At 35.9% G+C, this 25,260-nt stretch overlaps 6 protein-coding genes across 8 annotated transcripts; 1 reads left to right on the top strand and 5 right to left on the bottom strand.

Moving 5' to 3' along the window:
- Positions 1–8: 8 nt before the first annotated feature.
- Positions 9–2,687, bottom strand: LOC114730936 (protein yippee-like). Of its 2 annotated transcripts, none has more exons than XM_028918046.1 (6): positions 2,609–2,687; positions 2,168–2,323; positions 967–1,010; positions 596–704; positions 432–487; positions 9–133 (listed from the first exon to the last, which is right to left on the bottom strand). In XM_028918046.1, the coding sequence occupies exons 2-6, from the start codon at positions 2,261–2,263 to the stop codon at positions 49–51; spliced, it is 390 nt and encodes a 129-aa protein (XP_028773879.1). In that variant the 5' UTR covers positions 2,264–2,323; positions 2,609–2,687; the 3' UTR covers positions 9–48. The 2 variants fall into 2 exon arrangements, with proteins under 2 accessions (XP_028773879.1, XP_028773880.1); XM_028918047.1 differs by having other exon boundaries at positions 2,168–2,268.
- Positions 2,688–4,406: 1,719 nt separating this feature from the next.
- On the bottom strand, positions 4,407–6,238 carry LOC114730935 (mitochondrial inner membrane protease subunit 2-like). The gene is made up of 4 exons (XM_028918045.1): positions 6,009–6,238; positions 5,830–5,902; positions 4,928–5,073; positions 4,407–4,718 (listed from the first exon to the last, which is right to left on the bottom strand). The coding sequence occupies exons 1-4, from the start codon at positions 6,172–6,174 to the stop codon at positions 4,669–4,671; spliced, it is 435 nt and encodes a 144-aa protein (XP_028773878.1). The 5' UTR covers positions 6,175–6,238; the 3' UTR covers positions 4,407–4,668.
- Positions 6,239–8,308: 2,070 nt separating this feature from the next.
- LOC114730933 (chlorophyll a-b binding protein CP29.1, chloroplastic) lies at positions 8,309–9,936 on the bottom strand. Its single transcript, XM_028918043.1, has 2 exons — positions 9,388–9,936; positions 8,309–8,883 (listed from the first exon to the last, which is right to left on the bottom strand). The coding sequence occupies exons 1-2, from the start codon at positions 9,877–9,879 to the stop codon at positions 8,524–8,526; spliced, it is 852 nt and encodes a 283-aa protein (XP_028773876.1). The 5' UTR covers positions 9,880–9,936; the 3' UTR covers positions 8,309–8,523.
- Positions 9,937–11,449: 1,513 nt separating this feature from the next.
- LOC114730938 (protein PALE CRESS, chloroplastic-like) lies at positions 11,450–15,649 on the bottom strand. 2 transcript variants are annotated; one of them, XM_028918050.1, is made up of 8 exons: positions 15,469–15,649; positions 14,719–14,987; positions 14,540–14,613; positions 13,723–13,917; positions 12,915–13,001; positions 12,536–12,586; positions 12,187–12,366; positions 11,450–11,929 (listed from the first exon to the last, which is right to left on the bottom strand). In XM_028918050.1, the coding sequence occupies exons 2-8, from the start codon at positions 14,828–14,830 to the stop codon at positions 11,696–11,698; spliced, it is 933 nt and encodes a 310-aa protein (XP_028773883.1). In that variant the 5' UTR covers positions 14,831–14,987; positions 15,469–15,649; the 3' UTR covers positions 11,450–11,695. The 2 variants fall into 2 exon arrangements, with proteins under 2 accessions (XP_028773883.1, XP_028773884.1); XM_028918051.1 differs by having other exon boundaries at positions 11,754–11,929; positions 12,329–12,366.
- A 1,250-nt stretch (positions 15,650–16,899) lies between these two features.
- On the top strand, positions 16,900–19,847 carry LOC114730934 (high mobility group B protein 1-like). The gene is made up of 8 exons (XM_028918044.1): positions 16,900–17,020; positions 17,728–17,805; positions 18,011–18,127; positions 18,213–18,270; positions 18,365–18,409; positions 18,638–18,718; positions 18,804–18,875; positions 19,376–19,847. Exons 2-8 carry the CDS (start codon positions 17,738–17,740, stop codon positions 19,439–19,441), a joined length of 507 nt encoding a protein of 168 aa, XP_028773877.1. The 5' UTR covers positions 16,900–17,020; positions 17,728–17,737; the 3' UTR covers positions 19,442–19,847.
- Positions 19,848–20,933: 1,086 nt separating this feature from the next.
- On the bottom strand, positions 20,934–24,372 carry LOC114730937 (E3 ubiquitin-protein ligase AIRP2-like). Its single transcript, XM_028918048.1, has 5 exons — positions 24,021–24,372; positions 22,891–23,041; positions 22,663–22,729; positions 22,287–22,521; positions 20,934–21,556 (listed from the first exon to the last, which is right to left on the bottom strand). Exons 1-5 carry the CDS (start codon positions 24,083–24,085, stop codon positions 21,349–21,351), a joined length of 726 nt encoding a protein of 241 aa, XP_028773881.1. The 5' UTR covers positions 24,086–24,372; the 3' UTR covers positions 20,934–21,348.
- Between the last annotated feature and the right edge of the window lie 888 nt (positions 24,373–25,260).

The following is a 25,260-nucleotide window of genomic DNA, read 5'->3' as shown; positions in this document are numbered from 1 at the left end:
AAATGTACAATTCGAATGTGAAAATAGAATGATCCTAAGATGAGCAAATCAAGCGTCATCACCATCACTTCCGGCAACATGAGTTTCTTGAGCTTGCAAGTATCTGCTGCCATCAGGGCCAACAACCTTAAACCTACTCAAGAACAGATCATGTCACCAAAAATGTGTATTAATGAACCGCCCAAAAGAATAAATGTCAACATAATGAAATGTTGTAAACCTCCACAAAAGATAACAATCTAGTATCAGAGGGGTTAGCTCAGTTCGATTCTTTAGGAAAGCGTTTTAGAAGTTCTAAATGTTTCAGACTCATAATGAAGTACACTGTTAAATTGCCTGAAGAGAAGAGTTGAGCTCGAGGGAAGTTCAGAACTTTAGGGACATCGTGATACCCAAAAGTACTGTAAAGAATAATAGACCAGACTGGTTACCTTTCAAGAATGAACTTTCCTTCTTTGTACTTTTCACTTTTCTCATGTGCAGCTTCCTAAATGAATAAAAGTGGAATAGGCATTAAGGAACACTTTAGAGTAACAATAGCATGACAAGAAAACCAGTAAATTCCAAAAAATAAGCTCTTAAAGTTGCTCCTTACGTATTTCCATCCAACAATGGACCCACATGTGACACAGAATATGTCAACAACAGTATGCAGTCCTGTTATCATCATCCGCTCTTCTTTCTCTCCAACTGTGACATTCACACTGTCATAAAGAAGAGAAAACAGGATGTCAAAAAAGTCCTCATAAGTTCACCCTGACGTTAAACTAGAAATTGAATTTTTTTCAACTTGGAAGAATTCCCCATCAACGCATTCAAGATGAACTGATGAGGCATGTTCCAAGTTCTTGGGTTTCTCTCAAGATATTGCAAATTCTAGAAATGTTAAAATTAAAAACATAGCAGCATAAGCAGAATCTACATTAGCAACTTCTAATGCTTTTTTCGACTTGAAATAACACTTACGCTTCATTAAATAGGTAAGCCTTCCCATGCCTGCAATGGAAAGACTATGAAAGGGGTAAGAAAACAAAAAAGCAGAGTTAGATTGCACGCATGATTCCATTTTCTTGATGCAAGAATTTGTGAAATGCATATACAAAAAACTAAGGATTCAGAATGCATATAGGAAATCATGGAAAGGAAGATGAAGTCAATTAAAATGTTAGTCTCCCAAATACTTCTCTTCTTTTTAAACAAGAAGTCACAAAAGGAAAAGACTAATAAAAAGAGTGCCATGGACAACATAATAAGGATAAAAAAAAAAACCAACTCTATTGCTTACAAAGATCCACATGATGACATAAATACTGAAGGTTGATTGGATTTTTCAATTAAAGATTGTAATCCCACAACTTCATGATTGAAAAAATTGGTAATCGAAGTCATCAAGTTCTGCTACATTGAAGACTGGTTGAAGGACTGTATCACTAATATTATGTGCTTAACCAATTAGATTTCTCCTCCTTAATAAGGAAAATCATCTCATCATTGGATTACAGAGTCCCTGCACCTGCAAGGAACTTCTTTATATAACAGAAGTTGCAGTTGATTTAAACACTTCAAGACAAGTTGTACAGAGTGAAACTTTCCCACTCCCTCAAAAATATGCATTATACAGCACAAAGAAAAGATCCTTCTACAGACAAAGAATCACGTGAAAACAGAAGATATATCAACACAACCAGTTGAAGCATCGGCACGAGAATGACATTGAAGACTTGGATCTGATATGTCTTTAAATATGTGTTTCAGTGATTCAAAGAGTGATGATTAGATTCCTAATAGGACAGTCCAGTATATCTGTTAATGTGAAAGTTTAAAACACATTAAAGACCCTCAGACAGACACCGATACAGCTCCTCCCTATAATTGCAATGCTTCAAAGACAACACGATATGATTTAAGAGGTTAGAAATATATATCTGGACATGTTTGATTTTTCTTTCAATTGATTTCCTCAAATCTTGTCACCTCCTCTAAAATCATACTCCTTCCTTCCCTTTCAGGTTCATTGTGTGCCCCAAATCATCCCAATAATGAGACTTCCTAGTTACCCAATTAGCTTATGTCTATTTTCCAGAGAAAACACAGAAATGTCCACAAGAAAACTGCACAATCAAATTCCAGAAAGTAAAATTCAAGTTTCAAGGAAGAGAAATGAAACCTTGGATATAATATCATCAAGAAGGGCAAGATGCGTACGGCAGTGCTTGCAGCTGTAGATGTTTCCTTCTAGATTGATCAAGAACAACCTTCCCATATCTCCCGCTAACCCAATCTATCAACTTTGAACCCACAAGGAATAATGAATCGAATTTTCCTTCAAGAAACGACCAAGGAGAAAAGAAAGACATCAAGTAAAATCACAAGCCCAGAAAGAAAAATGAGAAATATTAACCTCTAGGAACCCAGAATAGCCAAACCAAAAAAATACAAAATCAATCTAGCAGAGGAGACATCAGACACTGCAATTCAAAGTACGTGACCAAACTAACAAGGAATAATAATTCAGAAAAATGTTAGATACATATGGCGACGTAAAGAATACAGATTGAGGGTGTGAATCAGGAACGAAGACAGAGAAGGAATTCATTGAATCGTTTACCAGGAAGAAGTACAAAGGCATTCGATTCCTATCAGTCCGTAGCTGGAAGGTCAGTGAAAATCGGGCTTTGTGAATAACGGGCTTCGTTTAGGACCCCCCGGAAAGATGACGCTCGTTGTTATTATTATTATTTTTCCCACCGATGAAGCTCGTCATAAACTTCTGAGATTTTTTTTTTCTCGCAAAGAAGTCCCTATAATTTACAGTTATTCAATAGTAACTTTTTGGGTATTTAATAAAAAAGCAATGCTTTAAATAAAATACAGCAAATATATAATAAGAAGATAATAAGTACATTATTTTGAGAGGTGATATTTTCTGATTAAATTAAATTATATGCATATCATGTTATTTATCGGGGAAAAAAACAAACTTATCATATTTTATTTTAGTTAAATAATTTAGCAATCGATATAAAAGTGATTGCATATGAATCTAATGTTGATTAAATAAATTTCCTTCTTAATTATTGAATTAAAACAGCTAAAATTTGGTAGGTCAAGTTCTGTAGTTTGGAAAGAAAAAAGGCAGTGTTTAGCAGGCAAGTGCATGTGAGTAGATGAGAAAAATTGTGTTGGGAAAGGTTGTAGCCGAGAAAGAAAGATCTGCCTTTTTGCGTTGGAATGCTCTGATACATTGGATTTGTAAATTAGTCAGCTTTAATGAAGAGGGTGGAAAGATCGGGTTCTTTCCACCGCAATTCCATTGACTCCTCCTCTTTTTTTTGGTTGTGATCATACATTTATACTTTAGTTAGAGGGTGTGATTAAAATTGGTTAAATATAAACACTCTTACTTAAAGATAACTTTTTCTCCTTACCTTTACAACATTAGATCCTTAAGCCTTAAGGATGCAAAGAATGAAGCAGGAAGTCCTAAAGCTAGAAAAAACAATTGCATAGATATTTTGTGTGTATGCAAAAAGCTCTACTCTGGGGGGGAAAAACGTTTCTTGAAACAAGCATTAATTGCTTTTACTGGCATTACATTAAATCTTAGGGACATACATTGTAGATAGTCTTTACCTCAGTTTGGTTTGGTTAGACTTAATAGGACATGTTATATGTAGGGGACTCATTTCTTACAACAACAATTAAATAGGAGGTTTCAGGGGGAAAGCTTGGTTTTATTCCCAACACAAACACAGATGTGTGCATTAAAATTGGTATTTATAAAGAGCTAATAATTTAGTTAGAATTTTCTTCTATCTTTTTCACATAGTTATTCTATGATGCATTGGACATCATTGATGATAAAAACTCGTTTTATTTAAGAAACTGTCATTGCAAAATTCAAAATTTGGAGCATATCCGTTAATTTATTAACAATCTCATAACTGCTATGTTATGCCTTATAATAATTTTATCCATACAAATCAACAAGAGTATCCTCTGTTTTGTTTTGTTTTATTTATTTATTTTTTTGGGGCCATCCTCACTCAATCAGCATATACATCAGTATCTATCCAAATGGAAATAATCCGAGCAAAAATTTGTTTCGTCCTGCTGAAGCCAAAGGGATTGGCATTAAAGAGTCAACAATGAAGGAGAAAATCCCTCTGGTGGGGTCTTCTTTACCGCACCTACTCTTTGAGGAGGCCATACAACGTGGGTCACCCTTCCTCGAACTAAACCCAAAGGAAACTGCGCACATAAATTTTAGGTTACCTGTAGGTTGAGATTTATAACATCAAAATACTCTGCATTTGCCACAAAGCTGCGTTGCCATGATCGACTACAAACAATTGATTTATTTATTCTATCAAGAAATATAATATTAAGTGATGTGTCCCATGGAAAATATAAAAAAGAACTCGTAAAACATTAAAGGACAGATAAGCTTAGAGCTCAGTGTCAACATCTGTCATGAGCGCCCAAAAGTTACATAGTAGTTCAAGTCAGTGAGCAAGAAGATTTAATTAAAAAAAAGCATAGTGAATATTAGTTTCTTCAATACATAAAGCAACGCAATCAATAGATAGTATACAAGGAAGCTCCTCGCCTCTAATTCTTTGTAATAAGCCAGCGTAGTTACTATATGCAATGGATAAAATTGTTGTCCTAGCAATTAAGGATGAGTTGGTCGACTTTTGTGGTGTGCATTTTGATACCTGAGATAGAAAGCATGAGAACTACAGAGTGAAATACTAAGCTACCAATGAACTCCTGCTAACATTTGAACTCTATAACCTTGGCCAACAGGGTAATAAAAATAAAATGCTCAGTTATGACAACATGTCGCCACCAAAGTCTTAGTTTTAGCCACCATCATTCATGAAATGTTTGTTTTCTTGCTTCCAGTATAGAAATGGAGGCTTACAGGACCCAATGAGGTTGAATCCAGGCTGGAAGCTGCATTGTCCTTCTGGAACCTTCAGCACATCATAGTTACGAAGTGCACCAAACCACTCACCAGGTAATCCAACAATTCTCTTTATGTGTGTCTCCTTGTGATTCAACGGGGAGCTGCAGAAGTTCAGAATGTAATAATTATGCAATCTCAAAATAAAAATGTTGAACTCAGTTGTAAATGCTCGGCATTTACAAAATGAGTTATCCTGGTAACATGGTTAATATCATTGATTATGAGTACAGTGATAAGGAGGCTATCAAATTATACATCAGAATAAATGAAGAACAAGAGTCTTTAATATATAAGCTGGAAAACTCACATGCCATAGCCCCCGAGTCCTTTCATTGTTCATCCAATATTTCCTCCCATTCCTATTCACTACTATTGCAGACCCATTCAAGAAACATAAGTAAACTGAGTTATGTTCAACTTTTTAAGCAAATAAATGCAACCTTGAAAAAAATTGCAGCACAATGGACACTTTCATCGGACTCAAAAGATTTCAAGATTCAGAGTTGGTGATTACTACATCTAGCTCTTTAGTTACATCGCTTGATAGGCTAACTTTCATACAGAAAATATAGTACATGGTATGCACGAAAAGAACTCAATATCAATACAAGTAATAATATCTAGATGAAACTGCATTATTCATAAGCTCTTCTTGGGCTCAACAACTTCTTTTTCTATGTCTGATTTTTTTTTTACGCATTTCAGTAAGATCTAAATACTAAAAAAATAAACAATGTTTCACAAACTATTAAGTTATTATTTATCTCGTGCATCACACAAGAAACACATCTATTTATGCGATATAAAAACATAAATGAAATAAATAAAGTAAATGAAAATGGGCAAAAAAAGATTACCGGAATACCACCACATCACCACGGGAAAACCTATAGTTTCCAAGGCAAAATTTCTCAACCAAGACATAGTCATCTGCAGAATAATCAAATGTCAAGCATCGTAATCTGAAATAGTTTTTTTTTTTTTTTTTCAAAAAAAAGGGATTCCTCTCAGATGATTCTTTTAACAAGAAATTTACCAGAAATATTTCCCACCAAAGAGCTGGTTTTAGGATTAAATGTGGGAGACATAGAGCCACCACGAACTGGAACAATGGTCAGAAAACGATCTGTTACTGTGACAGTAATGAGCCCAAACGTGATAAGTTTCTTTGTAAAACTCCACACAAGGCTTCCTGTTCCCATTTATTGGTCCCCATGTATTGGTGCATATCTAGCTCAAGTTGAAACCATGTCCAGCTCAGCTTACCAGTACCAAGCAATGAAACAGTGCAGCTGAGAGTGAAACAAACATAAAACGCATTCAGTTAACGATTGCAAACTGCCTAAGTACCAAAAATGGTACAGAAGTAAAGCCAAATAAAAATACAGGCAATTTTACGCCAAAAATATAAACAATAAAGAAGGCATGCATACCACCAATTTACTCAAAGATAATCTAAATTCAGCTTACACCAAAACGAGAGAATAATCATCGGTTAAACATAGTTCAAAGTTAAGGCCACAGCCAAATGAAAGTCTAACATATCTGGTTCAACTAACTTGCATGGCACATAATCCCATGATTTATTTCCATCTATTAGTGGCCCTGCAGAGTTGGATGAACCTAGAGCATAATATTCATCATATTCACCGGACTTCCAAATTGCTCATTTTCGCGGAGCAAATATTCAGTTCAATTATAGAACAAAAAGCAAAGGAACAATAATTATCCATTTTCCCTACATTTCAACATCAGTCAACTAAGCATCATTTTCTCAGGCTTTTCTATCAAGCACCATGATGGCAAAAGCATAAAAATTAAAATCACAACGTAGGAAATATAAACTTGAGGAGCAGAAACAAGTAAGCAGAAGAGTTCAGATAAGTAAGCATGAAAATAATTTTTAAGAAGCAGCAGCGTTTGATCACGGAACTTTTAGCTTTCCAGATAGTAAGAAACTTGTAAGATATTCAGCACAGAAGATAGATTAATGAGCAGTCTGTATCTCGATCTAGATAGGAATACTGACTCAATTATCTTTTTAAGAAAATTAAATTTCCAAGAAATTAGATTAGACCATCGACCAAAACATGTCAGATGGAAAGCCGCATTTTCTCCAACGTCATCACCAAAATTAACAATGAATAACGCGCATGAAAAATGAGAAAATGAGAGCTGAGACGAAGACAATAATTGAGAGATTACCAGATAGCGAAGGAGAGCTGAGACGGACAGGTTGATGCCGGCGCCAAAACCAGAATAACTGAGGCAGTGATGACGAGGCAGAGAGCATTTAATTTTACTCTGCTTGGCTATATCTATATGTATGGTATAACTGTACAAGCCATCAGTCACAACCGTAAGGAAACTGAAAAAACGCTTACCCATTGTGATTCAGGCCCAAAATGGAGCCCAGACAGTCTCTAAGATGGGCTAGTTGTGTCCAGCCACATTATGGGCTCAAACAAGCTGGGCCTTAACCTATATCCTTGAGTACTAAACCGGCCAAGCCCACTGATGGCTCCCATCTTTCTCAACTTGGCGGCTTTTCTTATGTGTTTGGTTGTGCTGCGTAACAATGGCGAAGGCCGAGATGAAGAGCCCAAGGAAGCTGCTTCGTTTGACAAGACGAAAAAGAAGGCAAAGAGCGCGGACACTTAAAGAAGGTGCGTCCGGATATTGGGATCTCGAGCAGCAAAGCCTAAAAAAGGCCTTGACTTGGCACTCTTTGGAATTACTCCGAGTTTTATATTTAAAATCAGATGAGTAATATTTAAGATTCTAAATCATGCCTCGCACTTTATGGCGGAATGAAATGTAACGATCAATGGAAATATGAAATGGATTGAGGTCGGACGGATATTCTATCATTTAGGAGTTCCATTGTGAGAATAAATGGCTTTATGTTAACGTAGTTTAAGCCATCCCATTCTAATCTTTAGAAAAAGCTCTCAGTTACTACCGGGGTAAGTTTCATACAAAAATTTCGCTTATCTTGTTATTAAAAATAAATCAAATATATATTCACATTCTTCCATCTTTTTAACTTTTATTTGATCTTGTACAAGTAATTTCAGTTTTTAACATTCCGCCTTTTACTTCACGGATTATCCAAATTTGAAATTTCAAAATTAAAATGTGGGTACTGGCTGGAAAATTGAAATTAAAAAGGTTGGCAAAAAAGGAAAAAAAATGAAAATAAAAAACGAAGATCATCTTATATACATTTTTTTCGATGAAAAGAAAGGCGTCTATTATGCATGTGATTCTATTTCTTAATTATATTACTTCTTTTAACCTGTATTTTAACTTCAAAACCAGTTACAAACCTCTAACTAACAAGGAGCCAAACTCATCTTTTCACACTCGTTTCATTTTCATGTTTTCAGATTCTTAACATTGAGACGCAATAAAATGAAGCAGTAACATTCTGCTTTAGCCTCTCAAATTCCACCATATCACTAACTTTACAAGTACTAATTGAACTACGTGAAATGTCTGCAGGACATGCATATTGCCAATATCAGATGACTAGAGAGTAGAAAGCTTTTTCAGGAAGTGAAAGTGTCAATGATGGTAGTGTGAAGAGGATCGCTCAAATGGGTTGCCCAGTTATTGAGAGGGCCTTTGCCAGTGGCCGCAGCTTGAACAGCAAAACCAAGGAAGGCCACCATGGCAAGACGAGCATGCTTGATCTCTGCAAGTTGCAGGGTGGCCTTCTTCTCCGGATCGGCGGCCAAGCCCAGTGGGTCGAAGAACTTGCCGCCGGGATACAGCCTCTTCTCGGGGTCCAGCTCGGCGTTCCTTTGGAACTCAATGTATCCAATCACCAGAGCCTCAATCCAGATCAATGTGGTCATTGAGAAGGGAAGAGGTTGCCCAAGGTAGGATGAACCCTCAACAAGCTCTACCTATTAACAGAGATATGTTGCATGTAAGATTATTCAGAGTTTCAGACAACAATGATTCAGTCACACACTTTCTGGTGCTTTGATTTGTGGGATTTAAACTTCTCAAACTTAAAGCCAAACAAGAGCAAGATTCTACTTATTTATAAATGTTTGCTTTTCACAGGGTTAAAGAAATCGTATTATTCAACCCGGGAGAAGAAAAAGATCGACTCTGTACTAATAATTTGGTTTTTGCCAAAGAAAATATAACAGCTTTGCCTAAACTTATTAGATAGATCGGAACTTTAAATTCCTGAAAACTTGTTGAGTGCGGCAGTTGATCTTTAGAAGGAAATAAGTGAACATTTTCTAATTTTTTCTTCTTTGGTCAACTGAGAAGAGAAATTGATCTGGAACTAGTTTGTCATTCACTAATTCTGAAGCAGGGACTAAACATAATTCCAACACAGAAGCATAAAAAGACGATAATATAATCGAAAACGGTAAATAACAGTGAGAACATACCTTGCCAGCGTCTTGCCAGGTAACGCCGGTGAGCCATTCAACGGCCAGGGCACCGAGTGTAGCCAGCATGGCCCACCGTCCGTGAATGAGCTCGCACTCACGGAATCTCTGCAAGCCGAAAACCTCACTGTAAGGCTGGAATGGCGTCGATTTGACATCGGAAAACTCTGTTCGAGTCCCGATCACGTCACCGGCCAAATTCTTCGCGAGGTTCTGGTCCAGTGAGTCCAGGTCGAACTGCAAATACTCCGCTGGTTTTCCCAACCCGAACGGGTCGAATCCGTAATCGCCGACAAGACTTCCGTCCAACCATTCCGGCGCCTGCGCTCCCGGGTACCACAGTGGCCTATCGGAGCTACGCTTCGATGCTTTCTTAGGCGGGCTCTTCTTGGTGCCAAGCCCAAACCGAGCCACGAACCGACCCGAAGTGGAGTGCACGTCAGGGAGGCACGTGCCGATGAAGGAAGATGCGGCGGAAGCGGAAGCTGCCATGGCTGTGTGCTAACGTGAGCCGGAAATGCGTGCGTCGAGCGAATAACAGGAGGTGACTCGCAATAAGAGAGCAATAGGAGAATGGAGATTATATTGATGAGTACTTTATCAAGGGCATGTAAGAGAATCGGATGTGGAGGATTATTCACCGTTGGATGGAGAAGCGTATCCATCTGACGGTGGAGATTTTGGAAATCTTATCCAGAGGCTTATCTGGTTGAAGTGATGTGGACCCCACTCGGGCCCATGAAAGCGCCAGTACGGCGAAAGCTTGTGGTCGTGGTTGGACACTTGGCACTGCTCATATGGAAAAATTCCAAGTCCAGTTCTGGGATTAATCTATCACTGAAATGAGGTTTTTGTTGCGCATTTAAAAAAATCTGTCCTCTCCATTTGAACCCATTAAGATCAAAACATGGGAAGTAATTGAGCTTTTATCTTATATGCTGCCTCCGTTATTTAATATAAAAATTTGTTTAATTTTTATTTTGATTCTAAATATAAGACTCCCAATCCATTTTATCTATTATATTTATGTATTTTTTTAAGGTAGTATTTATAATAATAATAATTTTAACCAATACACTTGATTATCAAAAATATTTTAAGAAAAACAATATCTATTCATTACAAATTACTAATTTAACTATTTTTTTTAATTTATTTACATTAATCAATTAGTTTTTATATTAGGAACTGGAAGTAGCACATTTCTCATCAAAAATTTTTACATACTACTAGTAAAATGATCTTATATTGATCGGAATCGGAAGGAGTATGGTGCGATTTCACGATATAATTAGTTGACACAGGCCCTCGATCTCCAATATATGAAAGCAGCCTCACATCTGGTTTTTTTTTTTTTTTTTGACCAGCAGCCTCACATCTGTTTGTTGTTTTAATAGTCAAGGATTTATATGTTGACGAATGAAACCATCAATGAGGCATGAGCCAGAAAGTGATCGATTCCAAGGTAATGATTCAACATGGCCACTACAGCTCCTGAATCAATTTGTGAAACGATATGGAAGGGAGAATCCTGCCCCAACAAGCATTTTGCATCATCTACATGGAACGACTCGTAGCACCTTCCGTGGCCTTTGGAGAGCTAACAAATAAATTCAAATTAACAATGACAAATGACTTAGATTGTGATTTTAAAAAAAATTTATCCAGCCTTGTCATCGTATGCTTATTAATGTTCTTGTTTAATTTTGTTAAGAAACAAGTATCCAACATTTTGATACTTGTGCGCGTATGAAACATTTTGTCATCTCATATCATCAAGATTTGATAGAACAAATGAATCAAACAAAATCTTTAAACATATGAAACAGCCTTGTGCATAAAGCTCCTGAAATTCGTGGAGCACGAAAAGCTTGACCCCATGACCACCAAGTCAAATGAAGACGACCGTTCCACCAAAACTCTCCCTCTTATAGGCAGATAAAATATTTTATTCCTCCGGTTATTAACATAATGTATTAAGGACAGGAGGGAGTATTGATTTTTCAAACTATAAGAACTAAATAAAGGATTGGCCAATATATAACCTGAATCCAAAAATCACTTCAGTCGGCAAAAATAGTTACATGCATCCTTTTCATCTAAGAGCAAATTTGACAATGTTTTATTTAGTTATATCAGAGGTGCTAAAGACAAATGTAGAGCTAACTCGGCTACAGGCACCATACGTTCTCAGCCCCATTGAAAACTAAAAACTATTATACAGCCAAATGGAGATGAGAATGAAGAAAAACTTTGAAATTCTAAGATCCAGCAGCCTCTCTGGTCACCGAAGAAGTGGCTCAAAGAGCTACAGTTGCAGCCCAATGGCCAAGTCAAGCAGAGCTTCTACCTGGTGTATTGTCCGTTGCTTCTCTTGTTGCTTCAATCTATTCGCAACAGATTCAGGATCAAACCCTGGTTCATTATGCACTTCCTCTTGTTCAGAACGAACCTCTTGCAGCAATTCATCCACCTCCCTTATAAAGTCCACCCTCAAAAGAACATCATCGTCTTCAATTGGAGGTCGTATGGGCCCTTCATGCTGAAAACATGAGATTGTTTATATATATTGAAAGAAATTACACTTAAAAACAATAAGGGGATTCAGTCAAATAGACGTATAAATTTAGAAATGGAGTAAGGCAAATTAACATCCATAGTCCCATGCATTGAGAATCACAAACTATGGCTTTTATAAAAACCATTTTGAGAAACAAACAGGAGCTATTGGACTTGCACGTGACTCGGCTACAAGAGTGTACTGTAGCCTGCGTCATACAACCAACAGGTCCAGCATACCTTGTCTATATCAAATCCTTGTGGAACAAGAATGCTAAATGGATCTTCTCGCGGAAATGTATCAACCATACGTTTCTTACAATTCTTAAGCCATTCTTGTTCATTAATGCCATCATGCATAATTAAAAGGTCATTGAGCAACCTCATTGCAGGAGAAGCCTCGCGTTTCAAGATCTCAGTCTGCATCATAAAACAAACAGTAAGAACTCACGGGAAAGGAACATTAAGAGTATTAAGTTTCAATTTTTGCCGGATGTCATTGTAATATCAAGGAAATAAGCTGGTCACAAAAATTTGAATGCTTGATTGTAAGCATTCCTAAACAACCAATTAAAAGAGCATGTCTTACCTCAACCCGTCTGTATAACAGATCCAGACTTCTAACAGCATCCTTTTCTTCCTGGAAGCATAAGATCATGCACAAAAAGATTGTAAGAGGGAGAAAATGATACTTGCACTAGAAACAGACAATTAACACATTCTAAGATGTATCTCTGATATTCGCCCTCAAATTGTAGCAGTTATTTTAAACAAACAACAGCTCAGTAACTTCATGATCAAAGATTTTGAATATAAGGCATCTATAGTCATGGAAATATAAACAAAAAGTATGCCACTCCTTGATCCTCAAATCAATAGTTTATTTCAGCATAATAAGATGAAATCACCCATAAAAATTGATTGAAAGATACACCTACGTAAATTTAGATGCTAGAAAACCAACTTACATCACGTCGGGCAAGATCAAGGCGATTCCATATGACCATTAAAACAAGTTCGGTAAGTTCTCCTTTCTCAGCAGCTTCCTCAATTTTCTACAATAGAAGATTCAGCCAGTTATTCAAATATGTGCAAACAGCAGCCTAAATTTTCACAAAGTAAAATATGCACAAAGCTATCCATCGTTAAAGAGAAGAGAAGCTTCACCCATTAATTAAAAGGGGAAGATAAGACTCAAGCTATCTAGCTATCTAGAATGATGAAATTTTCTCAACACTATTATTGCCAAAAGTGTGAAAGGTACACATGTTATCAATAAATAGACAAGTTATATTTATCACAGAAAAAAGTTATGATTGAATGGGGAAAGAATTTAATAAAAAAAGCATGTTAAAAATGCTATCACAAAGTGGAAAATTTCAGGAAATAATGGACTCGTGCCATTTTTATTTATTTCTTGCTTCTTCTTTAATGTGAAAGAATTAAATTTGAAGCCAACAGGATACAATCTTCCACTCTCCCTCTCCAAGCAAGCTATACTGAACTCTAAATTAGAATAGATGGCCACCAACCAGAAAGGGTGGGTGTGCATATGTGTGATTTTGGAAAACAATTCATGACATGAAAGGGAACCTATGCTTATAGCATTACCTTCACATGCTAAGCTCACAGCATGCAAGATGCAATCACTGTTACCTTCATTTAGTAGGTATTTGGATGCATTCATTGTAAGTTGAATAAAAACACCATCTCATGATGAAACGTGTGGGCCATATAATGAGTAGGATATTGATTTGGCAAGTATTAAGCAGTCACCTCTTCTACTTCTTCAGCAGCTCTTATAAGGCTTGAAACCAATTTCCGAGCTTTTATGACATCCTCTTCTGGATATTCCTTCAACCGCATGCCAATTTCACGATATTCCTCAATTTTTCTTTCTTCTTCTTCCTCTTCCTGTTTGCGTAGTCGCTGCAACTCCTTTGTCCTTTCACGTTGTTGGGCTTGCCATTCCTATCATATAGAAGGTTAATGCATTGTATCCAAATAAAACCATAGATGGATTTGTATTTTAAATTTGACAAGACAGCACATAAGCAAGCAGATAAACATTAAGGGTAGTGTTTTCGTAATTATATTCATAAACCAAGAACAAAAGCATCCACTGTAAATTCATATATCATGATTATTAAAAGAAGAACAATATTAATGACGTAAGAGCTATGTCAGGCTTGTAAGGAAAGAATTATATATCTGATTATACGAAGGTAGTTAGCATGGCCAATAAAAGGAAGGGCAGCATAAACACAGCCTAGATTGACACACAACACGGATTCAAGATTAATTGAAGCAATAGAAATTTTATGTTGGAATCTAGCGAAGTAACTTTGAAGAAAATCTGAAAAAAGAACTAGAACATCAGGAAAACAAATAGTAATATACCAACTGCAGCCTGCAAAAGGGCGTGACATCTAATAAACTATTAGTTCAGATGGCCAGGTTTGTCTCACAAAAGGCAAAAGTGTCAATCTTCCCGGCTAAATCATAATATAGAAACAAAATGAAAGAGGGAAAAACCTAGTTCAGCCATATATGGCAAGGACATCTCATCTGATAGAGAAACCTGCATACATACATCATCATAATACTCCTTTGGCATCCCTTCCAGTAGTACCTCTTCCTTTTCCTTGTCAACGCATCTCCTTAAAACTGTCACCAAAACCCAGTCAGTAGTCGTGATGACACACAAATCACAAGATGAATAGAATGAAAAATATCAGTTTTGAAGGTGACAGACATCTAGCAATTACTAACCTGGGCTTGATGTGCATTTGCAAGAAGATGTAGGTACCCTTACAAGTGAGGAGCAAGAAACAATTGATGGCAAAAAGCAAGGGCACGTAAGAGCCAAGGCCGTCATCCTCATTCTTCGTTTGAGGTGAATTAAAAAAGGGAAAGTAATTAGCAGAGGAAGAGTAAAGTATGCAGAATTAATCAGCAAAAGGCCATCATCTTCATCCTCCCCTTCAATTCCACCCTAGCTCAGTGTACAACGCATTGTGCTCACAAAATCGGAGTGTTCCCTGAATAAATCGAGATGATTACTATTGCTCTAATGAACATGAACATAGAACTTTGAACTTTTCGTGCACATTTTGTTTGTAATTTTATTTGTATTATCATTATGTTAAGTTCAAATTCACACACACACCCCTCCAGCAAGCAAGGGAGTGTAAAAGAACTTGAACGAACAAACAAGAAGAGAAAAAGCGTAGATACACAATAAATTGCATCAATAAAATACGTAAAATATTGAGCTACAGATTCCAGCCACCTTAACCACAAGCAATCCAACTAACTGTACTAGAAGTTTTGCCGCCACCCTATCCATCAACGTCTTCATGTTCATTATTACCATTTTCTTCTCTTTCGGCCACACCACTCTTTATGTCCACTAACAAAATAACATCAAATATTCTGCAAGATGCGTTTTAATACCCAATAGGCGGATGAACTCCAAAGTATAAACAGAGCAAGACAACTAAAAGGGGAAGCAACACTAACATAATCGCTACCGAGGTGTAAGCTCGCTTCCGTCGACAAGAATAAAGGCGAATGACGGAGTGCCCGCTCACTGCTTCTGTACTTGATGCTCGCTGGTTGTAACGCTCGTTGGAACAGGAAGAGATGGATATTGGATACCGCGCGAATTGCTAGGGGTTTCAGACTTTGATAGCTTTGAGAGCTCTGAGAGGTAAGCTCACTCGAGCTCAAAAATATTTATTACAGAATTAAGACATCATTTTAAAACGTCGATTGCTGGAAGGAAAAAAAAAAAAACTTTCAAAGACAGGTTTAGATAAAGACCAAACCATAATTTTAAAAATAATTTTATGATATACAAAATAAATATATGGAGGAGTTTGTTTCAATTTATAAAAAAATATTTTTCAAAAACGCTTTTATGTGATGCCAAACACCGTGTTACTGAATAAAAAAATTTTAATCAAATTTGCACTTTAATTCATTTGAATTTATTTGATTGGTATTTTTGTAAAAATATAATAGATTCATGAATCATGATATTTAAAAAAAAAAAAAAGGGTCAAAACTCTTCAAAGTTCTCATAAAACCTTAGAATCATACCTTAGATTTATGGTTCCAAGAAAATTTGAAGATTGAACCAAATTACCTGACCCTTCATAAACAATTGTCTTTTTATCTTTTTCCCAAATTTTATATGGGTCCTTGACGCCAACCTACAAAAGGTTGTCATACCTAATCAATTATCTTAATTCTTAAATAATTTCAGGTGATATGCTGCTAAGATTTGTCTGCCATGCTAAGCCAAATTTGGCAGACTAAGATTTCTCTGCATGGAACTTCATTAGGAACCGTTGGATGTAGTGAATGACTAAGATTTCTCCAATCATTTTGTCTTTTTGTTCCCACCAATGCACTGAATCAGACTTGGGGGTCACTGCAGTTAATTCTTTTGTGCTCTTGGAATAATGCTCCAAAAAGGAGGTAAGAATTTCTCTACGCAATCTTTAGGATTTCAATATATTTATTTCTTCATTCTAAATTTAATAAAATACCAATTAAAAACCTCTTATTCATTAATAAAAAATACTTTATTTTATATATTAATCTTTTTTAAACCTTTAAATTTTAGTTTGAAATTGATTATTGGGCTTAAATGATTATTTGCGCACTGAGAGGGCAATTATCCAGTGATTGATTGAGGATAATTAAATCTTGGTCGTGTCGTTGATATAAAGTATAAAGTTTTTAATCAATTACTGAATTCTCAATTAATTATTGAAAGGGAATATTAAAATATCGTTACCGAATCTAGGCAACCGGCTGAGCCAGGCCAAAATCCTATTCTCCAGTTGACTTGTGTGGCGACAAAGTCCCTACGATCCACCGGCTGGTCCGGTGGCTTTATCAAATTCACTGGCTACTCGGTCGTATGCCCTCTATTGCTTCTGCCTTTCTCTTCAGTCTTCTCTCAGGTACTTTCTTCCTTTGATTCTGGCCTGTGGGTTTCTGTGTGGTTTTGCTTCGCGTTCAAGCTCCTCTTTTCTTCCTCCTCCTCCTCATCTTTTCCAAGGTAACCCTTTTTTACCATAGCTGTGCTTCTTGTTGTTTCTCTTCGCTTGTGTTTCTGTTTGGTAGTTGTGAAAAGTCAAAGCTGAATTATTTCAATATTTTTTGTTGTTTTTCCCAATAATTTTAAAGAAAACGGTGAGTTATGAGGAGAAAGGTTTTATATTCACTTATGTTGTTTGTACTCTGGCTCTGTGGCTTTCTTCTTTCCCCATTTCCCCACCCCCTTAAACATTTCACTGTTGATTAGGTCTGTGCTGATTGGCGTTGATCACATGCTTCTTTCTGTGGATTTCCTCTATGTACAGTTTTTTCCCCCCTGATGGGAGGCTTCGAACTTTGTCTATCTTATGTTGTGGCAACAGATTACAATAAATTCTTACTCCTGAAGCACTGATATTTTGATGGGTGTTCAAGGCTCCTATCAGATGTCAAATGTTACTCATCACGTGTTCAAGGATTTTATGTTTTTTCAAGTCATGTATACAAATCAGGATCAGTTCTTAACTCTAAACATGTGAATTTATCTAAGTGCTTGGGCAGCTAGGCACATACGTAACATGTCAGTTTATTAATTATCTGTTTGGGGAGAATTTATTCAAATTGACCTGATCTTGCAACCAATCTCATGTTAACGTTATATATGTGTTCTTCCTTTTTATTTGGATTTTTCTAATTTTTTTCAATCCAACTCTCTAACCCCAATTCAAGAACTTCAACAATGAAGACTGGCAAAGGGAAGGGAGCTGTAAAGAACTCTAGGGAATCGTTGAAGCCTGTCGATGATAGGTTAGTTCGTTGTATCATTGTACTAAATGTGAATAAAGTTGAGGTATACTTATTTCCATGGTTTTGTATCTTCTGGCCCAAAAGGATGATTGTTTTTGCTTATATCTAAAAGTTTATTTGTATCTGATTACACATACTTGATGGTGCAAACAACTGTTACAGGAATATTGTAGTGATGGAACATATATATCTCTATTGTTTTCAGAAAGGTCGGAAAGAGAAAGGCTGCGGCTAAACCTGACAAAAGTAGCAAACGGATGACCAAGGCCAAGAAAGATCCCAACAAACCAAAAAGACCACCCAGTGCTTTCTTTGTCTTCCTGTTTGTCTCTCTGTCTTTGATCCTTTCTCTTTTAGCTGCCATGAAAAGTGAAAGTACTTGAACTATCTCCTTCTCTATATGGCAGTGAGGAGTTCAGAGCAACCTTTAAGAAGGAAAATCCTACTGTGAAGGCAGTATCAGCTGTAAGTTGCATCTCAAGTTTCTTTAATTTATTTACTGATACATTTCCTCATTGAATAACCCATCTATGGCTCTTACTGTACTCTTTGATTGAAGGTTGGGAAAGCCGGAGGAGAGAAATGGAAATCCTTGTCTGAGGCTGTAAGCAGTTCAATCTTGGATGCATAACTGCAAATTTTATTTCTGTTGGGTTTGGTCTTCATCATGTGATACATTCAAAAAACAGTAACCTTTTTATTAGACTGTGTATATTATAGCTTTATATAATTGTTTCTTATATTGAGTTCTGTGGTATCTGTTTATAGTGACCTCACCATAATGAAGGGATTTATTCTCTTACTGATTTCGATTTCTCTATTGGTCTGGAAGGAGAAAGCTCCGTATGAAGCCAAGGCTGCGAAAAGGAAAGCTGACTATGAAAAAATTATGAATGCTTATAACAAAAAGCAGGTGAGCACCTAGCGTGAGATGGTCTGTTGTTTTTGCTGTTTTTGTGTGCATTATTCACAGGCTTCACTTTGTATGATGTGCCCAGGCAAGCACTGCAGATGATGGAGGTAATGAATCAGACAGGTCCAAATCTGAAGTTCATGATGAAGATGAAGAGGTAGCCTCACTTCTTTCCTATCGATCTTTTCTTTTAATAAGCTTGTGTAACGAGTTTATCTTTGTAAATAATCATGATTTTTTTTAGCATGATATAAATGGATTTGTAAATAATTTATGATATGCAGCTGCTTTGATTTCTCTAGATTCTGGTAAAAAAATAAAACAAATACCTTATATTGCATGTTGAACCAACCCCCCCTCCCCCAAAAAAAAAAAAGAGGCAATAATGTGGTGGGCTATAATACCTTGGGAGCTTGATCCAAGTCTTGTCCATTATTATTCTTTATTTATATTCCTATCAAGTTTAAAGATGCATTCTGTGTGAATCATTAACAATCAGAAAAAGCTGGTAAAACAAGAAATCTTTTGGGGCATAGCTTCTACTTTCAGTCACCAATAAAGTTTGCGCTTTTATGCATGGCTCATGGCCATTGGTGATGTTTCTTGTGACGATGAAAGCTTTAAACCATATTGTTTGGCTATTTTACTTTGCTACAGGAGGCACACCAAGAGGAAGAGGAGGAGGAGGATGAAGAAGACGACGAAGAGGAGGATGATGACTGAAATTCATGCTTTCAATTTGAATAATGTTGTTTCATTGGTGGAAGTCTATTATATATGTTGTCTGTGCATACTAGGAGGATACTTCTGAATGTTTTGTGCAGATAGAGAAGAACTGAACTCGCCTTTCACTTGAGCTTCCCTCAGGTGTTACTTATTGTACTCTAATGTTCCCTTTTAAGCTTGTAGCCTGAAATGTGTTGGCGTCCGAAGTAACATATTTTCCCTTTTTGTACGAAAGGAAGTTGATATGTATGAAACACACCATTTTCACTTCACACAATGGTCATCTAGTGATAAAAGTTACTCCATATTTCAGCATATAATCCATTAAAGTCCTGTTTGGCAATACTGCCAAAGATTGTTTCCAATGTAAGACGTTGTTAATTGGATCATTTTGTTGAGGTTTAAATGATGTTACCATAATGAAAGTCTTATTTGATTCTACGGAAAGATAGGGAGGGAAAGAAATTTTTTCATGCCATTAAAGTCCTGTGTGGTTGTAAGGAAAGACAAGCAGAGAAAGGAAATGAAAATGGGGGAAGAGATTTTTTCCATGTGGGGAATGCGTTTGTCAAGATTATCAATCATGTTTTAAGGAAGAGAAAACCAATGAAAAGTTCCTATTTAAAAAATTTATTTAATAAAATGATTTGAATTGGAATATTGGTATTTTCTGTATATGAAATTTTACAAAATATTGAACTTTTTTTCTACATATAAAAATACATCAGAATTAATAAAATTCTCACAGGGGTTTCCACTAATTTTCCTCAGAGGAAATATCTCATAAGTAAGAAAACATGGCACATTCCACCTATAACCACCGATGATAGGTACCTTGAGGCCCCAACATTCTCAAACATTTGGTAACCGAGGTATCATAATATTTTATGATTTCTTTTTTTTTAAATTCATATTATATTAATAAAATCTTTGCAACAGCCGCCAAAACACAAATGCTTTACATTTCACATTAAAAATAAATGCCACGTCGCATAAAAAATTATCTTACATTTGGAAGCCTAAATAATTCAACGATAGCATAACGCATTATTTTACAATCATAGTACGTGCTTCAATCATTTTTGCCGCCTCTAATCATATAAAGAGCATCATTCGATTTATTACAATATATGAATAAATTAATGCATGCGAATGTTCATTTAGTATTGTCAAATATGACGTAATACAATGATCATCCTAGCATTCACACTATAGATAAGGGCCCGCTTGATTAAAATGGGAAGGGACAAAAAAAACAATGTTAGTCAAATTTAACTTCTTTTTATCGGCTTTTCAAATCGACACTAAATGTCTCACAGCTTAAATTATCCCAACAGCTTTCTCATATTTAGCCTAACCAAAAATCAGTTTTTCCCCCCAAAAAATATCTCAAACAATCTGCTCTTGCCAAATATAGATAAATATTTATAGCTCATATCGTTCGTGTGTTGGGACGGCGGGTGGGATTCTCAAAGGACAATAATGTGGCTGACATAACTGGTAAACAACCATAGCCCTTGTATAAAACTTTTAAACAAATGAGGACTTAACACCTCAACTACATAATCAAGTCAAATGGGTATAGCATTGGCTTGTGATTCCCAAGTAATATACAGCTTGAGAAAAAGAACAACAGTGAAGCATTCTGGGCATTTGCTAGCTAAGTTCTTGAATAAAATCGTAACACCTTGAGTGATATTAAAAAAAAACCTTTTCCAAATTCCAACGAAGCATTGTTCCTGGGGCTGACATAATTCTATGGAAGAACCTAATAGCAAACACCTGAGACTACAATCATTTTTTTTTTTTTGGGAAAAAAAATCAGAAATCTGAGGACAAACTGAGAACTATGTACAGATGTGAGTTTTGAAGTTCAGATGATTAGCTTGCTTTAATTGGCTCTCTCACAAGCGGACAGGACGAGACATGAATATTGGATCTGGAACAAGAAGAGGCAACTTTTCAATGTAAACGAATAACCTCTTTAAATTCTCCTTTGTGATTGAGGCCATGTCATCTATCTCATTGTTGTTCATGTACACCCAAAGGTCACCAGAGTTCACTCTTTTCAGACTGTCCCGGCAGAAAGGGCAAGACTGAGATCGTGCATGCCTAAACCAGTGGCAGTATTATATGCTTTAGAAGTGAAGCAACCATAAAAATGATAAAGGAAATCCAATAGCAATAAGAGTAGGTGAATATAATTGAAACCAGTGAGCAGGAATATGAATGTAACAAAAAATCTTACATAAACGTTTGAAATAACTGAATTCAGCTATGATATGCTTGTAAGTTTGATCGAGAGTGGGTAGACCTATCACTTTTTCTCTAGATCTCTGATAAAAAAAAGTTTATCTTTGCTAGCGATTTGAAAGAACTAGATTGCTTTGAGAACTCAATGGAGTGTCAGAAGCATTGCTTTGCCCAAACACTTCAATTGCCTAAGCATATTTTCAAAAAAGAGGTACTAGGACTTCTGCTCAGATTACAAAATCTCGAGCATAGATCTTAAAAGGAAACTCTGAAAGGAAAATCTCAAGAGGAGTAGATTCTTTCTTTAATATTCAGTTCTATTCTTTAACTAGAATGGGTATTAATAAACTGGCTTTGTTCTGCACCCTTCCACACGAGAAAGAACATGTTGAAATTTTCCATATCTCCATTATTTAGATTCTATAACTTAGATGGGTCATTTCTTTTATTGAATTGTTTTAACTTAATAACCATTTTATCACAGGAAGTATCCTCCCAGTTATGGACACCAGTCTAAGCAAGATGTGGGAGGACAAAATATGATGCACCGTATGCTAATTAAAATTCTAAAATGTCACAATTTGCTTACCAATCTCGATAGCATTCCATGCACATTGAGTGATTGCAAGTGGGCAATACAATCTTGCTGTTCACCTCCATGCAAATACCACATTCTTCCTCTCTCTCCATGTCAATTTCAGAATGCTTTCCTTTCCTGACCACAGGTTTTGACTTATACTTACTAGCACATATTTCTTTTTGTTTTCTGTCTTCTACATCCGTAATTCCTCTGTGTAGTTGCAATAAAGAGGGAAAGATCACGCCTGTCATTAAAGAGATCAAAGGTAACCAAATATATATAGTCAAGCACATCTCCACAGGAAAGTTATAAAGCCATCATAGCTCACTTATGAATAAAAGCAAATGACAGTTATTTTTAATTTTCAGTATAACTCTGCACTTACAATAGAACTCCTTCAGACTGGCTTTTCTTTCATAAATGGACATTGTTGTCTTGCCATCCTCGTATGCCTGTAAGAAATCCAATGTTTTGTGAAAAGCAGCACTTGTTCACATTATCATATTTCTTAACATATATATTGAGCTGTTTATATGAAAAGGACATAGAAAGCGGTGAGTCCAGACTCTGGAGACAGCTAGTCAGCTATAGAGTAAAGAGGCAGAAAATGTACCTTGTATATGAGAATTCTAAGCAATCCCAACGCTCCAGCAAGGTGACAATCAGTCCACTGAACCAGAAAAAGAAGAAATTGAGCTGCTGGACTGTAGGACAATCTCATTTGGATGCAGGCACCATCATAATCTCTTGGATAATCAGAAGCTCTGTATCACACACATTATGCGCAATGAAAAGGTTTAAATAAAACTAAAAAAGAAGGGACCTTTTTATTCTTCTTCTCCCTGGGAAATTTGCACTATTAAAACACCAATGCAGTAACATAGAGTATAAATAGATGCAATTCATAACCGATTATTAGTGATAACTGATAAGCACTAAAATTTTAAACAGGCACATAAAAGCTTCTTTATCTCCTTAATGAGGATCAAAAAGGAATCCCTACAGAAGTTGAAGCCTGAGTTACCTCTCAAAATTTTTATCCCCAAGAGTAGTATGTTAAGAATCAATCAACTCAAAAGTTTGGGCAATCACGTGAAAATTGGGAGTGACACCAGTTATTGGTCTGTCCTTTCTTTTACTGGCCCAAGTCAAAATTCAAACACATCTCATATTGTATAATAGTCAAATAACGCCATAGTCCCATAGTTGATCGCAACAACTATTTCAGTCCCCAAAACTTGCTTGCTTTCTATTCTTCCCCACCAAACTCAAACAAACCCCAACTTCATTCTCCTTTCCTTCCTTTTTGGGGGGGAAAAAAGGATCATTCGGTAATCAATTTAGGTGCTGAGCCGTTCGCTGGTCTCTCAAATACCTTAAAAATTAGAAGCCAAATTCTAATTTTAGCTTTAACTCCATAGCACTCGACGGGGAAAAGGACAAACAGATAAGAGTTTCTATGACGTTATAACTAGATAACAAACAACCAAAGATGATATCTGAAAATTTTTACGCCCAATTTCCCATGTCATAATCCAAAAACACAAAATAATACAAGAGACCAGCAATTCATCATCTTCCTCAAAGTCCCAGAAAATGTTCATCTGGTATAACATCAAAAGTCACATAATATCACATGCATATCTATAAAACAAAACGCTTATTGAAATTACAAAGGCAAGGTGGGTGAGGAGGAGAGAAGAGTGGAGGAGGAGCAGCAGCAGCAGCAGAAGAAGAAATTACAGAGTATTGGCGAACTGGATATCAGCTTCGAGAGCTTTGAGGGAATCCTTGAAAGACTTGCGCATTTTTCCTCCTTCGTTTCGTTAGTCAACAAATTCCCATTCAGAACTCAAAGAAAGACGATATTCTCACTAAAAACCGGTAAACCCACAGCAGAACCTAGGAATTGCATGATCCCAAGCGTTAATCCTCGTTTTGCGGTGAAAATAATCCCAGGAAGGAAACAAAGGAATCGAATTCGGCAGGAAATTTGGCTGTGAGAGAAAGAGAGAGGATTCTAGGAGTGAGGGAGAAGAGACAAAGAGTGGGATTTGCTGGGTTTTCGCTTATGGCACACGTAACTCTTACACACACCTCGTCAGCTAATCTAATCACACTCTTCACTAAAACTGCACCGAAAGAAGGTAAAAGATCCGAAGATATATTCTTCAATTACGCAAATGCCCTTCCTTTTTTCCCTCGATATTTGTTGCAACTTTTAATTTAACCCTTTTAACAAAATTCAAAACGCTAATAAAGTGTCTTAAGGAAAGCTTCAAAACGATGACATAAAAAAATGTTGATTAAGTAATGATTATCAATTCTAATAAATATTTATTTCTTTTGTTTTATAAACTGTAAAATTCGAAAGAAGAAGTTGTTCAGACTCATAACCCAAATAATACCAAATATTTATTTTAAAAAAATTTTAAATATGAGGTTATGAGTTTGAACTCACGACAAATTTTATAAAACTATTTATAAAACAAGTTATGAGGGGGGAGCCCCTCAATGTTTTATTTGAAAACTTTTTGTTTAAAAGAAAAAAAAATCAAATATAATTCTATCATTTAATTCAACTACCTCGGTGGCCCCTGCCATTCTTTAGAACCGAGTCGAATGTTCAGCTACTTGTATCAACTATACGTCTTGTTCTTAATATAAAAATTAGTTTAAGATTTTAAATATAAAATTTTAATTTAATATGTCTCTCATGTTTATTTATTTATTTTAAAGTAATTCTTGTAATAGTTATACATATTAAAAATTCAATCAAATGATAGTTCTAACTAATATATATGCTTAGCAGGAATATTTTAAAAAGACAATACCTAATTATTATAAATAACTAACTCAACAAATTTTTTTAATTTATTCAAATTAGTCAACTAACTCTTATATTAAGAAGAAGATATAGTATATACCAATACTAGTGCAATCCATTAAAGTGTAGTTTAATAATTAATAATTAATAATTAAT

The sequence above is a fragment of the Neltuma alba genome, unplaced genomic scaffold (assembly GCF_004799145.2).
Source record: "Neltuma alba isolate B1F8T4 unplaced genomic scaffold, ASM479914v2 tig00012785_pilon, whole genome shotgun sequence".
Classification (NCBI taxonomy): Eukaryota; Viridiplantae; Streptophyta; class Magnoliopsida; order Fabales; family Fabaceae; genus Neltuma; species Neltuma alba.
The sequence above is the reverse complement of the archived record's forward strand: the minus strand, read 5'-3'. Positions and strand labels throughout refer to the sequence as shown.

Bases quoted from the DNA above. Each gene is read 5' to 3' on its own strand.
- LOC114730937 (XM_028918048.1), bottom strand. From the start codon at position 24,085: ATGCGCAAGTCTTTCAAGGATTCCCTCAAAGCTCTCGAAGCTGATATC. The intron at 23,042-24,020 runs GTAATTTCTTCT...TGTGTGATACAG, and splicing joins ATCCAGTTCGCCAATACTCT to AGCTTCTGATTATCCAAGAG. The intron at 22,522-22,662 runs GTAAGTGCAGAG...CTTTAATGACAG, and splicing joins CAGTCTGAAGGAGTTCTATT to GCGTGATCTTTCCCTCTTTA.
- LOC114730938 (XM_028918050.1), bottom strand. From the start codon at position 14,830: ATGAGGATGACGGCCTTGGCTCTTACGTGCCCTTGCTTTTTGCCATCA. The intron at 14,614-14,718 runs GTTAGTAATTGC...TTTTGGTGACAG, and splicing joins CAAATGCACATCAAGCCCAG to TTTTAAGGAGATGCGTTGAC. The intron at 11,930-12,186 runs GTATGCTGGACC...TCATGTTTTCAG, and splicing joins AAGGATTTGATATAGACAAG to CATGAAGGGCCCATACGACC.
- LOC114730935 (XM_028918045.1), bottom strand. From the start codon at position 6,174: ATGGGAACAGGAAGCCTTGTGTGGAGTTTTACAAAGAAACTTATCACG. The intron at 5,903-6,008 runs GTAAATTTCTTG...ATTATTCTGCAG, and splicing joins TTTGGTGGGAAATATTTCTG to ATGACTATGTCTTGGTTGAG. The intron at 4,719-4,927 runs GTAAGCCTCCAT...TTTCTATCTCAG, and splicing joins ATTCAACCTCATTGGGTCCT to GTATCAAAATGCACACCACA.
- LOC114730933 (XM_028918043.1), bottom strand. From the start codon at position 9,879: ATGGCAGCTTCCGCTTCCGCCGCATCTTCCTTCATCGGCACGTGCCTC. The intron at 8,884-9,387 runs GTATGTTCTCAC...CTCTGTTAATAG, and splicing joins CCTGGCAAGACGCTGGCAAG to GTAGAGCTTGTTGAGGGTTC.
- LOC114730934 (XM_028918044.1), top strand. From the start codon at position 17,738: ATGAAGACTGGCAAAGGGAAGGGAGCTGTAAAGAACTCTAGGGAATCG. The intron at 18,719-18,803 runs GTGAGCACCTAG...TGATGTGCCCAG, and splicing joins ATGCTTATAACAAAAAGCAG to GCAAGCACTGCAGATGATGG. The intron at 18,876-19,375 runs GTAGCCTCACTT...ACTTTGCTACAG, and splicing joins TTCATGATGAAGATGAAGAG to GAGGCACACCAAGAGGAAGA.
- LOC114730936 (XM_028918046.1), bottom strand. From the start codon at position 2,263: ATGGGAAGGTTGTTCTTGATCAATCTAGAAGGAAACATCTACAGCTGC. The intron at 1,011-2,167 runs GTTTCATTTCTC...CCCCTTTCATAG, and splicing joins TTGATGATATTATATCCAAG to TCTTTCCATTGCAGGCATGG. The intron at 488-595 runs GTAAGGAGCAAC...TTATTCATTTAG, and splicing joins CCATTGTTGGATGGAAATAC to GAAGCTGCACATGAGAAAAG.